The sequence below is a fragment of the Rhizophagus irregularis genome, chromosome 9 (genome assembly GCF_026210795.1).
Source record: "Rhizophagus irregularis chromosome 9, complete sequence".
Taxonomy (NCBI): Eukaryota; Fungi; Glomeromycota; class Glomeromycetes; order Glomerales; family Glomeraceae; genus Rhizophagus; species Rhizophagus irregularis.
In genome coordinates, this window is record NC_089437.1 from 1,119,173 (window position 1) to 1,133,170 (window position 13,998).

At 29.5% G+C, this 13,998-nt stretch overlaps 3 protein-coding genes across 3 annotated transcripts; 1 reads left to right on the top strand and 2 right to left on the bottom strand.

Annotated features, from left to right (window-relative positions):
- Positions 1–4,337: 4,337 nt before the first annotated feature.
- OCT59_029273 (uncharacterized protein) lies at positions 4,338–7,980 on the bottom strand (the record flags this gene model as incomplete). The annotated part of the gene is made up of 16 exons (XM_066142785.1): positions 7,770–7,980; positions 7,585–7,704; positions 7,464–7,511; positions 7,189–7,384; positions 6,922–7,109; positions 6,652–6,849; positions 6,490–6,573; positions 6,173–6,412; positions 5,983–6,076; positions 5,531–5,895; positions 5,339–5,454; positions 5,156–5,267; positions 5,011–5,092; positions 4,884–4,943; positions 4,688–4,821; positions 4,338–4,601 (listed from the first exon to the last, which is right to left on the bottom strand). Exons 1-16 carry the CDS (start codon positions 7,938–7,940, stop codon positions 4,338–4,340), a joined length of 2,472 nt encoding a protein of 823 aa, XP_065994599.1. The 5' UTR covers positions 7,941–7,980.
- Positions 7,981–8,860: 880 nt separating this feature from the next.
- On the top strand, positions 8,861–12,571 carry OCT59_029274 (uncharacterized protein; the record flags this gene model as incomplete). The annotated part of the gene is made up of 8 exons (XM_066142793.1): positions 8,861–8,957; positions 9,028–9,285; positions 9,352–9,561; positions 9,642–9,776; positions 9,873–9,955; positions 10,027–10,673; positions 10,753–11,158; positions 11,229–12,571. 8 exons carry the CDS (start codon positions 8,861–8,863, stop codon positions 11,913–11,915), a joined length of 2,523 nt encoding a protein of 840 aa, XP_065994600.1. The 3' UTR covers positions 11,916–12,571.
- Positions 12,476–13,939, bottom strand: OCT59_029275 (Small subunit processome complex component; the record flags this gene model as incomplete). The annotated part of the gene is made up of 6 exons (XM_025323574.2): positions 12,476–13,006; positions 13,080–13,348; positions 13,435–13,596; positions 13,670–13,681; positions 13,775–13,867; positions 13,933–13,939. 6 exons carry the CDS (start codon positions 13,937–13,939, stop codon positions 12,602–12,604), a joined length of 948 nt encoding a protein of 315 aa, XP_025173510.1. The 3' UTR covers positions 12,476–12,601.
- Between the last annotated feature and the right edge of the window lie 59 nt (positions 13,940–13,998).

The following is a 13,998-nucleotide window of genomic DNA, read 5'->3' on the forward strand; positions in this document are numbered from 1 at the left end:
AGAGAAAGACAATGAAGTAGATAAACTTCTTAAACACGATTAAACAATATTCTGCAGTCAAAAAAATACTTAACTATTTATAAAAGAATTCATTAATTTATTAGAATAATATAATAACATGGTATAGATTGGGATGGGCCAATTTTTACTATTAATATAGAACTTATACAATTTGTTATAAAATACTAAGAAAGAAATATTCGGACATAGAAATTGACATTATTAAATGCCAATGTTCTAGTAAGTTTTTGCTGATTATTTATTAAATCTAATACATTTAATAATTTAACAAATATATTACTATAATTACAAACAACACTGAATGCCGTAAGAAACATGCAAACAACATTAAATACCATTCAGCGTAATCAGCAGGCAGATCAAGCATCACTAAGAAATATGCGTTAATTTATAACTAAGGAGTAATTCATTTTTCTTAAAAGAAACACAGATGCTTAGTTTGGAATTACTGATAAAATTCAACAACATAAATAAGCTATTAATGATAAAAGACAAAGGATGACTGAACTGTATAATAATTATTTGCATGGATGTATATAACCATTCACCACTTCTTCCTGAAAGAACTCCTAATGGAATTAAAGATGATCTTCAGATACTAATAAAAAGATTGTAAAGGATAACAATATGACTAAAGAAGTGGTTAATAATTTGAATTAACTACTAAAGATTTCTTTGTAAAAGATGTACTTGGAAAAGTTATAAGCTCATGTTCATGTAATAGAATTCCAAAAACGTGGATTACCACATAGTCTCACTTTGTTCTTGGATTCGTTCCATTTGATGGTAATTTTAACAAATTTATACTACCATTTATTTATGAAATGAAAGAATTTGAACAAGAGAAATTAATGAAAGTGAATGGCCAAGATGCTTGGAAAATATAGGTGTTATAACTACTGAGTATAGTTCTTTAACATATAATCTTTTCACTCTTTTCAAATAAAAAAAATAAAAAATATAATCTATTCTTCATAAACTATATAGAAATTAAATCCACAATAATATTAATAATTTATCAATTACAACTTCAACTTTGTTTTAGCAGAAAGTGATAAAACTACACACAGTCACACATAATATATTACCTCAATTAGTAAAATATTTTCATTTCATACATTTTTAAATTTATTCAATAATTGGCTGAATTTGAAAAGATTATCAAATTTATTTTAAACCTTTACAATTATACTTATGGAATTTATTACTTAACAATGAGATTCTCATCCAAAAATTGTTTTCATCAATAACCTGACTGATGTTATTGAGAAAACTCTTTTCAACCATCTAAAATCCTACTCCATTAATATCAAGAAATCAGGTGTTAAAAATCATACAGAGACTATAAAAAATCATCAAGGTGCCTGATGTTCAAAATTTGATGTCCTCCTAATTTTAAAATTTCTGAATAACATATTTAATGTTAAGTATCTGTCAACATCCCAAACTTTTAACATTCATTAATGGCTGTATTACTATCTGTATACATTACAGCACACACACAAAAAATATGAATGTTATTTAGAAAAAAAAAAGAATGAAGCACTCCAGGCCACAAAAAAAATTACCATTTGGACCTAACATCTGGAACTTGGCTGTAATAGACAACTCAGACGCAAAAGTGCACAATGATTTACTTGATAAATATAATAAGGTGATAAGAGAGTTTTTAGAAAAAAATGATGACAAATAATGTATCAATTGGATTAATCTATATGAAATTTGAGATACTCTTATATACTTCTATAAAGATGTGATCAGACCTACTCAACAATTACCTCCTTTACCTTTTCCTTCTCAATAATTAGAGCATCAAAAGTTATCTTCTTTTAACATTACAAATTACTACTAAAGATACAGAATTAATTTTTTATGTATAATTTTAATCCCAACTGAATTTTTTAAGTATACAATGAAAATATTTGAAAAATACTATTTAGAGTATAATTATTATTTGACCAATTTAAAAGATAGAACAGTAAAAGCAGTGGAACTCCAATTATTTGATCTTTATCATAACTTGCTAAAGTTATATTTTCAATCACACCATATTCTGCCAATTTGTGAACCTATTTTTTTCTTTAGGCTGGTTTGATTGGAAAAAAAAAAGAACAAATTTAGATACTCAAACAATTGAATCAAAGGCAAAAATTTAAAAATAATAGAATTGAGAAAATATATATTACATTAAAATAAGTAAAAAAAAAATGTTGTTTACATAGAAAAAAGATATCTTAATTAGAAAGTTTAATCCGCCTACACAATTGAATTATGCTGAAGCATCTATGTATAATAATAAATAAATTTATCAGAAAAAAACAATCAAATTTCCCGAAATATATATTGAAGGTTATCAGCGGCTTTCCTAGTCTTGTGGATCCGCTCAAAATCAAAGGGGAGACGCCTATTTTTACATAGTATTTGTTATATAATTCATTATATATTTATTAAAATTAAATTACATTTTAATGAAGAACTTTGTAATAAATCAAGAAAGGAAAATGTTGAAAATTAAATTTTATTAAATACTACTCTTTTCCGATTCCATATTCCAGTAAGTTTCAACTTTTTTTGTTTACCGCTATAAAAAACATGTTTTTTTTAAAATATTCTTCACTTTAGATTGGAACGTAGAGATGAACGCGGTCACCTGATCTCTTTACAATTATTTATTTTACCATACAAGATATATCTCATATTTTTTGTTTTCTTCTAGATCATGTATCTAGGTCATGTAATGATATTTATCTTTTAATTTTCTACATTAGAAACAATCAAATTTTGTTTCAAACACGAATTTTGGAATGGCAAATCTCTTCTTACGATTCTTTCTATTGCAAGCTTTATTTCCTTTGTAACAATGTCACTGTAATGATTAAACACATACAGTACATTGATTTGATAAAAATCGCCTATAATTTAATTTAATACACGCGGAAACCCTCCAAACCAACGTGAAAATCCACTATTACTTATTTTACATACTTATTTTACATTACGCCATAAAATATTCATTTTAATGATTAATAATTTAATACAGTTTAAATATCAGAATATATACAGAAAAATAATATTATTTTACCATTATGGTTAACAAGAAAAAATATTTACAATATATATATATAGTATTTTACAAAAAGATAATATTCTACGTAATTTATCAAGTAAATGAGATTACTTCCAATTTAAAATATAATTTATTAGAAAAGATCTCAAAGATGTGTTACAACTCATATGAAAACGTTTTAGCATGTCATTGGGAGAAAAAATGATTAAAATTCAGACCTTCATAATGCGCTTCTTGCAAATGGTATGGATATACAATCTCTTTACTAAATGAATCCAGTATTATTCAAAAATTCAATTTTTCGTCGGACATGACTATATTAATTGTATACGGTCGATCATCTGCTATAATTAAATGCAAACTTCTTCCAGCTGAGCACTCAAATCTCTGATGATATGGACGGGAGGAGTAGAGGAGCAAACTGCCAGCTGGCTCTACCATTTACGACTCAAACTTTCTCTCTCTAAAAAACACTTCTTTCTTTTTATATACAGATTTATTTCCATAATGGTCACTAAATTGTATGGTTCGAAATTTTAATAAAGATAACAGTGTTGATATTTTTAGAATTTTGTGGAATGGAGGAATGGGAGCAATAGAAGTCGTTGGTCCATATGGCATAGTCAAAAGCAATCAGAAAACCATATAAAAGCAGATGGAGAAAAAGTGAATGCTTTTCATTTAAAATTATTGATAATTTAAAATATTATAATTTCTATTTATCATAATGCAAAAGATGAAGTTTCGTGGAAATCAAAAGACTCAAACCTTAAGAAACGACAATTGCATAAAAAAAAAGACATTAATTACATTAATTCATCTCAACACCTCTATTATTATAGTACTATAAAGAATTTACTTTCTGTCGGGTTTTGTATTTTTATTCATTCATATAATACTTTTTAAAACTTTTATAATTGTTTTATTTTATTTATTTTATTTTACAACTTTTTAACCTTTTAACAAATAATTCTCAAAGCTTTATTAGTAAAAAAATAACACATTATTATAAAAGAAGTAATTAAATAATAATCGTTTCTAAATATTTTATAATAAAATATTAACTTCTACTAGTATATGAAAAAAAAAAACCTATAATTTTATTATTTTATATTAAATAATAAATCTAAAAAAATTTATAAATAACTTTTTTATTAATTAAATAAAAATAATTATATAAAATAAATATTATTTAATTTTATATTATTGAAAATATTCTTTTTTTTTATACAAAGAATTTATTTTCAACCTATTCATCATCATCATCATCATCATCATCATCATCTCCCTCTCCTTCATCATCTTCCTCTTCAATATCGGAAACTTCTTGGTTTAATGCTGTTAATCTTTCTCTATATTTTTTAATAGATGCTTCTTGATCGGCAACACAATCATATAAATCATCTCGTTCTTTTTCCAAATTAGCACAATTGGCTGTTTTAGTTTCAATTGTTTGTTTCAAAATATCAATTTCGTTGTTTAATGAACTTATTTGTCCCTCCGCTGATAATTTCTATAATTAAATGACAAGTTAATTAAGGAAAAAAAATAAATTCTATTTAAACATTTCAATTAACGTAATAAATATTTTCAATTTACTTGTGATTCCAATTGTTGTTCAAGCTGTTTTATTGATTCTTTTAATTGACTTAATTCTTTCTCTTGGGTTTGAATAACATCTTTATACGATGCAATTACTGAAGTTGAATCATTGTCGCCTTGATAGTCTGAACCTAAAAATTAATAATTATTAGATCAAAATAATTTTATTATTAAAATAAGAATACTAAAGAACCTTTTAGTCCTGAAAATGATTTCGTATTCGGATCTGCTCTAATAGATCGTTGAATTGTTTCTACGAAATAAGAAAATATTAATTAATTATTAAGAATTTTGAGAAATCCAACATTTAATAATCTTACCATAATTATTTTTAAAAAATTCTACAAAGGCATAATCAAAGTATAATTCTGGTAAGCCTCTTGCTGCTTCCTCTGGTACAACCTAAATGTGAATTCATGTTTAATCCTCAATTACATTAAAATAATTTATAATACTGTTATTTACCTGTAAGTATTGTGAAGCATGTTTAAAATGCGGAGATTCTCTTAATCTTGTAATACGATTAACAAATTGGTCATATCCAATTCTATTAAGTAAAATTTGTTGAAGTGTTGACCTAAAAACAATAATTACTTATTATTAATTTCAATCTTTTGAAGAAACATAAGCGTATGATTGATATCATACTTTGTAATTTGTGGATCTAAATTATGATTAAATTCATAACATATTCCCAATAAAAATGCACATAAACCTTGAACTCTTGCATCTACTCCAGAAGATTGAGTTATTGATGTAATTAGCTATAAAACAAAAATATTATTTAGCTAAAGAGTTTAAAAATAAAATATAATTATTCGTTATGTTTAAAAAAGGTACCATTTGTAAATGACCGCTTTCTGACAAAAATTCTCTAACACTTATTGGACTGTCCCATAACCAAATGCAAAGAGTACAAAGATATCCTATCAACACCCTCACATCTGCATTTTGTCTTTCTGCATTTTGTCTTGTTGCTATCATTAAGTTTCCAGCAATTGTGTGCAATAAAGTGATATTTTCTTCTCCGTTATCATCACCATCACCAAAAAATATTCCTCGTGCATACTCTTTTGATCTTTCATTATTCATAAGAATGTGAGAGAAAATTACCGAAGCAAACCAAACAACATATGGGTCTGCCTCCGAATCTTCCCATTCTAATAATGCTGAAAGCAACAAAGAACCAGCTGATTGAGGTTTAGCTAAAAAATCGTTGATTAATAAGAATTGTAATTAATTATTTCAAAAATATGATATTATAAATTAATAAATTGTAAATCTTTCTCAACCTATAATTATTTCTGAATTAGGATTATCATCGGGTGGTGGTGTCAGTGTTGATGCTAATACAAGTTGTGCATTAATATTATTAAATGTGTAAGACTAAAAAAAAAAAATTTTTATATATATTATATTAAAGGGTTCATTAATTGAAAAAAAATGCAAAAGATGAAATAATTTTAATATTAATGAATCTACCTCAAACGCATAAGTGGCAGCTGCCCTAGTTGAATAACTTTCTAGATACTCTGCTCCGACCGCAACAACAATAAGTGACATTACAGCAGGACGTGGTGGTATAAGAATTTGATCATAGGAAGACGACTTTGCATCATTTTCACTAGATTGAGATGGATGTGGAACAGGAACAACTGTTTTTGCTAAATATTCTTGACCATTTTGATTCCCTCTTATGAGGTCTGCCAAAGCATAAAGTGACTAAATTTAAAATTTTACAATTAGATAAATCAATGTTAATAATTAAAAATAAACTTAGAGCTGAAAGAAAAACGTACATGGGATTTCACTATTGAAGGGGCATTTGAAGACAAAGATAGTTCAATAACTGTTTTTAATACTCCACACTGAATCATCACATTCTAAATAAACAAATTACAATAAGTTGACTATTATCAAAATTTGTTATGAGTAAATTAATTGAATAAAATTTAATCCACCTGGTTGGTCACCGTATTCATATTATTCGGAACAACCAATATCTTAATTAATTCTAATAATACAATAGTATTGGCAATTTTCTGTTCATGCCAATCTTGAGTCAAAAATTCAAGATCAAATCCTTGATGTTGATATTCTGCTGAAAAATTCAACAATGGAGGAATTTTTTGTATACAGCTTGTTTCCCGGAAAAAATTCTAAAATACAATAAATTAATTAATAAATTAACTATTTTAAATACTAACAATTGTAAGATTTTAATTTCATACCTGATTTGAAACATTATACCGTAATAAATTGAGAATTAAATGCAAACAATCCTGAACAATAATTCCACCATTTAATCCATCCTCCTCTGTAATTATTTCCAAAAGTTTTTCAAATGCATTCTCAAATGCAACAATTTTTTGAATATCAGCATTATTTTCAGTAAGTGATATTAATAATAATAGCCCCTCTATATAGAGAAAATTAACATTAGTTAATGAAATTATGAAATTAATTAGTTACTTTGCTCCACAAAATATTTAACTTGCCATTTCTTATAATTTCTCTTCGGTCACCTAATAAATCCATCAAACGTGAAATTCCCATAGGAGCAGTTAATACACAATCCTGTACATGATCTGGTCTTATAGCTAACAATGTACCCAACAATTGTATATCATGAAAACGAACATAAAAATCATACTCTTGTAAAATATCCAAGAATAAATTTATATTTGCAGAATTCTAAATTAAACAAAATTTTGATTCAATTGAAGAATTGAAAAATATTAAATTTAGATGTTAAAATTAAGTTTCAGTTTACCTGAACAATTTCATCTGTGAATTTTATGGCCACATCGGTTGCAGAATCCTAAATCAAAACAATTAAAAAATAAAAATACTATAATAATTCATGTATCAAGAGAAAAAAGTAAATTAATTACCTGTCTATCAGGTGTACATAAAATATTTAATATTTCTAAAACAGCTTTTGCCGTATCGATATCTGCCCTATCCTCATTTAAAATATGTAAAAGGGCACCAATTCCTTTTTCTCCAACTTCCTATTTTCATCAATATTAATTAGTAGTAATATTTTTAAAGGAAATATAAAAAAAATTATCTCTACCTGCCGATATTCTCTTGAAAGGCCTTTTAAACCTAAAATAGCAGCTCGTCTGTCCTCCAACAATGTAGAACTAGAAGCGCGATCCACTAGTTTTGCAACAGTGTCTTCGACTGACTGAGGTTGACCTTTTTCTCCCAGTAACCCTTTATAACTTCTACTAAAAAAGTCCATTATCACTGTTGTTTTAGTGATTTTTTAAACGGTTAAATACAAGTTCGCAAATTTGGAAATCATACCGAAATTTTATGTTGATCTGACAACTTTTATTTATGATTGGATGAAATGTTTTACAAAAACTGCATGCATATCCTTTTTTGTGGCGAAATTTGATTGAATATAATCACAGTAACTGCGGTAACTTTACAAAAAGGATCTAATAACATGGAATCACATGCATGATGGTTAATCATTTGATTTCGTTAATGAACTCTATGTCTTTGCCTTCGCCTTTCGCTGGGATCTAATCGTCACCACGTGGTTCTTTTTAAAGCAAAATGAATTACAATTAAAAGGAACAGAAATTTACTAATGTTAAATCCTTTCTTGCAAACTAATATAAATTATATTGATAAGACCACGTTCGTACCAACTAAAAAGGTCCTTGGTAAAAATGCGAATAATTATCTTAGGACCTGCGAGTCATAATTCGAAAAAGTAATCGTTATGACAGTGACGGTTTCTGGCTTTCTGCATTATCATTTAATTAATTTTACCCCGATGATTTTTTGATGATGTTGCAGCCTTGCAGTTGCAGATTGTGAAGACGTGACCCTTTGCGTAACCATTAAGTACACAAAAAGTTCGTGATCATGCACAAACACCAGATACTGCGTAATTTATTTATCATTTCAAAAAAATTTTCACCTTTCTTTCAAGTCATAATCAATTTTCTTAAAAAAGGTATATACTCTTTTTGCTGCTACGGTTAATTGTCCACATTTTTGAGAATGAAACAAGAATTACTATTTTATTGCGGTGTTCGACTTTATGAAGAAAAAAATTAAAATCTTTTTATTCCAATTTTACGTTTTAAATGCGATGTGTTTCCCAACGTACATCTATACTTGTTTAGTTTAGCTTTACTCAAACACATGTTGCGATCTGTACTTGGCGGGATAAGAAGACAAGGTCAGAAAAAAACTGTTATGTGGTCCCCTGACGTGGAAGATAATTCTAAACCTTTACCAGGTGTGTTTTGTTTTCTCTTTATGTACTAATATTTTTATAATTTTACTAATAAAAGCATTATCTTTTATAGACCTACCAAGAGAAGGTATGACTGACGACGAAGCTTTAAAAAAGTCAGATGAGAAGTCTGTTATCCGACGTGCTAAAAAACATGGATATGCAAACAACAATTCCGATTTTGCACAAATAGGTTCAAGCAGCAAAGTAAATTATAACGTTAACCAAAAATCAAATTTTAGTTTTAATCAACCAACATTAACGAATGCAGTCAATTACAACTTTACACCAAGTAATAATAAACCGATTTTTAATTTTGATACCATGAGTGGTAGGTTTTATTTTATTTAATCAAAATTTCAACATATAATTTTATTAAATCTAGAAATTTTAATAGCTGTTCAAACCCCCGAAAGTGCAAAAAAATTTTGGTTTGGGATGCAATCATCAGATAATGAAATTCTTATGGATCAATCAAGTGCACCCAATTTAAGCCAGCAGGCAATGGATGGCGTGGAAAATCTCATTAACGAACAAAAGACACATATACGCAATAATCAAGCGAATAGTTTCATAGACCAACAGTCAGTTAAATCAGGCATAAATGGTAATTCCATCTTTTTAATTGCCGCATTAGCATTTACCCTGGTTTAATAATCTTATTTATTTACATTCAAAATTATTTAGCAGAAAAATTTAATACATTCTCGAATAGTGGAGGTCATCAAGCCTTTCGATTTGAGACGCAATCATCTGAGGATGATAATAGTGTAGTTCAAGAAAATAAAATGGATCCGCTATCAGACTTTGCTGTAGATCAAGGTATATATAGTGTAATTTTTCGTTATACTCTGAGCCTTTTATACTCTGAGCCTTTTTATTTGTTAATATTAAAGTATTCATTTTATCTTCTAATAGCTGCACAGATAGGTAAACTAACTGAAAACGAAAGAAAACGTAATCGAACCCTTCGGTTCGCACAACCGTCACAAAATCAAAAGGTATGTCTTAAAGTATTTATTTTCCTATGGAAATTTTTAAAAATAATGATTCTTTGTTTTTATTAATTTAGTCTCAAAAGATAAAGAGTGCGAATATAAAGTCCCAAGAATTAGAACAATTAGAACAATTAGGAACGAGAGTAAAAGATTTCGTTGATACAACAAAGCTTTACGCTCAAGTACAGGATGCAATAATTTTAAAGACATCAAACGAAATACCATCAAATGCGTCAGGACGGAATCGAGCATGGGACTATTTCGATGACGGTTTTAAAGCTGAAACAAAAATCTCAGCCAGAGTCGAGTCCAAGGTTGAATCTTTAACCGTTTACCAGGAAACCCCGCGAGTTTTAGATAATGTGGAGGAAGATAACAAATCCGGATTAAAACTTGGAAACGATTTGACACATGAAAATGACGAGCATCGTGACGTTGATGCGAAAGTGGTTCAAGTGATTGAAGATTTCCCTTCCGTTCCTGTCTTACCGTTATTAAATCAGATTATAAAGACTTCCGAGGTTACTCCCGTTCAATATGAGGAACAACCCATTACAGACGGAAACAACGACAACGAGATCGTCGATAAAGATACACTCGATAAATCGAATACATTTGAAAAATCGGATATTGATACAGAGAAGAAGGAGGAGGAGAAGAAGGAGGAGGAAGAGGAGGAAGAGGAGGAGGAAGAGGAGGAGGAAATAGACCCTGCTTTTCGGTTTGTGCAGTAATTTTTTTTATTAATAATTGATTTTAGTTCTGCCTTTTTATTTTTAACTATTTGTAAAATTAATTAGATTCACAACAATCTGCGATTTGCGCGACGAGGTCTTTAGATCTTCACCTCCTCAATCGCGACGAGAGGTTTCCCTTAAGCGAAAAGCTACCTTTAAAAGGGCTCCGACAAAAATAAAGAATGATAGTAAACCTGAGACAGAACATTCACGGAGACGAAAGGATCGTCTGTCAATTTTCGACGCGAATCGCGCAAATTCGATTACTAAAGTTCTTAACGAACTTGATTCAGTGATAGACCTTGATACTCCTGCTGAACGTCTATTTCGGCTTGAACATCCCGAATATTTCCCAATTGAGCCCTCGGAATCACGTGAAGAACGACTTTACGAGTACGAACGGGCACGTAGTACGCATGAAGCATACGTGGCTAAGTTAATGGCCAAACAAGAAAGCCGTCAAGAAAAAGTAATAATTATTAGTTGTTATTTATTGTATTTATTATATGTACTTAATATTAAAGCCTTATCACTTTTAGGTTGTGAAAAAACGCCTTCGCGAACTAGAAGATGAAGAGCTTCTTCGAGAAGCTAGAAAGGTGGCCCGAAAGAGAATCCAAGAAGAAATGGGCTGGACCCCACCTTCTGACGCAGAGATCTCGAGTTGGCGGGAACAAAGAGGAAGGTTTTCCCCGGCTGAAGAAGACGTATATGATGAAAAAGAGAGCGACGAAGAAAATGTTGAAACATATTTCACTCCTTTCGAAGAATCTACAAACCCATCAACTGCCCTGCGATCTTCTTCTATTCAACGCAGTAAGAAGGGTTTATCATACAGTGAACTTCGTCGTAGGACCAGGGAGAAAGAGCGTAACAAAAAGATTCAGGCCGAACTTGCAAAGATGCAAGAAACGGTACGAAAATGTCAAATTGAGGATTTACGTCACCAAATTCTTGAAGAAGAGCGTGTTCATAAAAGGCAGAAGCTTGTTGACCTTTCTAACGAAAGGGATAGGCGCGACGCAAAAACTATTCAACATATTCGCGAAGTGGCAACATCCAAAATTGCAATAGGACGAGCGATTCGCGAATTGGAGGATAAGATTGCTGCCGCAGAGGCAGAACTTTACCGAAAGAGGCGATTTGAAGACATGGTAAATGATCAGTCTGTCTATATGAAATGCATAAGAGATGAAGAACTTCAGAATGGAACCGTAAGCTCATGAAATAGGTTGGAATTGACCTCAAAAAAAGATTATTTGATGCCCGAATCTGGTCATAAAACTTTGTTGATGTTGAACAAATTGCTGAAGAACGGACTGAGTCGAACCGGAAGCTTCTAGAAAGGATAAAGGCAAAGCTTCATCAATTACTTACTGAACGAACCTCAGCATTATTAGACAATATATTGCTTGATACGAATTTGTTTCCTATCATAATTATCTTGTATATATTTTTTATATTTTTATTTTTATATCAGAAATTCTTAATTAGTAATCATTAAATTCAAAGGATATTGTATTTAAAACATAATTTTATTTCGTTATTTCAATATTTTGCAGACCAATTTTTATTGTATTTTATTATTTGTTATTTTGGGCAATTATGTAGTTGATAACAATATCAAATATAACGTAAATTTATAGAAAAAGTAATATATATATATATATATTAATTTTATTGAAATAATATTTTAGGTGATATATTTCATCTGCATTAATTTGTAAATAATTAGAAATTTGGTAAAGAAAACCAAACAATTTGTAAATATCAAAAACCTCAAAAATGTGATTCACTTATTAATTTTACTTTATTCATATAATGCTAAATTGTAATTTTAACAATAAACGAAAAAAAATTACTAAATTTAAGAAAGTTATTCAAATAACTTAACCTCCACAAGACTATCTCTCTATTTTGAACGTATATATTTTCCAATAACAAGAGCATGATCACGCTCATACGGTTCAAGAGTAATTTGCTCTATAGGTTTTATACGCTGTAATTTTAATTTCGATACTTCACTTGCAAATACTGATTCAGCTTTTGCTGTAGAATCAATGCAATTTGCTTTGATAGATATGACAATATATCCATTATTCTTTAAATAATGATGTGCATTCAATGTTATAATACGTGCTTGATCAGGTTGTGCAACATCAGCAAAGATAACATCTACCATACCAACTAACATTCTGTATTTGTGTGGATGTCGAGCATCTTCAATAATGGGTATAACATTTGTACGTTTCTTTGCCACATTAATAAGATCACGTCCTGATCGATGAGAAAACTCAACAGCATATACTATACCTTCCTATAATATAAATATTAACCATTAGACATTATTTCAAATACACGTTTCAAAGAAAAGAATGATAAATACATACTGGACCAACAATATCAGCTACATGAGATACCGTAGTCCCTGAAGCTGCACCAAGGTACAAAACTTTTTTATCAGGAGCAATAAAAATATCTTCAACACCACCAAGAATACCGGCAGCTAACTTTGATCTGAATGGATTCCAAACTCGATATTCGATTTTGACACCATCTGGTCCTTCTACTGAAATTCTTTTTTCTCCATAAACAGATTCCCCACTTACAAGATTTTTTGTGACAAGAAGATCTTCTTTACCACGAGCAACGAAAATACCTAATAAAAAAGAAGCAATGAATTATGTTATTAAAGGATAGATTTGAGTCAGCAATATATATATATATATATTATAGAATAATTACCTTTATGTCTGTGTGGTTCGATTATAACTCTTGATCCTCCTCTAGATCCTCCCCTACCACCTTTTCCACCACGACCTCTTCCTCCTCCTCCTCCACCACCACCACCACCACCGCCGCCGCCGCCACGGCCACCGCCACGGAAACCGCGTTTTTGAACACTTCCTAATTTAGATCAATTTTATTAATTTTTTTTATTTTTTTTTAAAAAAAATGCAATCAATATAAATATTCTTACCACCGCGAGTACCTTTACATTTATCGAATGCAATTGCAAATAATTTAAACATAAATTCATATATGTTAAGTTTCATTAAATCAACTGTACAAAAAAATTCTTTACCAAAATTTGCACCACCACCGCGTCCACCGCCTCTACCGCCTCTACTAAACGGACGACCACCGCGATTACCACCGCCTCGTCCTCTATTTGTAACTTTTATATTGTAATATAATAATAAGAAAATTTGATAATATCCGAGATAAAATTATTTTACTTACAAGCCATTTTAATTTGTATCCCAAATCTACTTAATGAGAGACTTTTAAATCAAATGAAGGGTATTT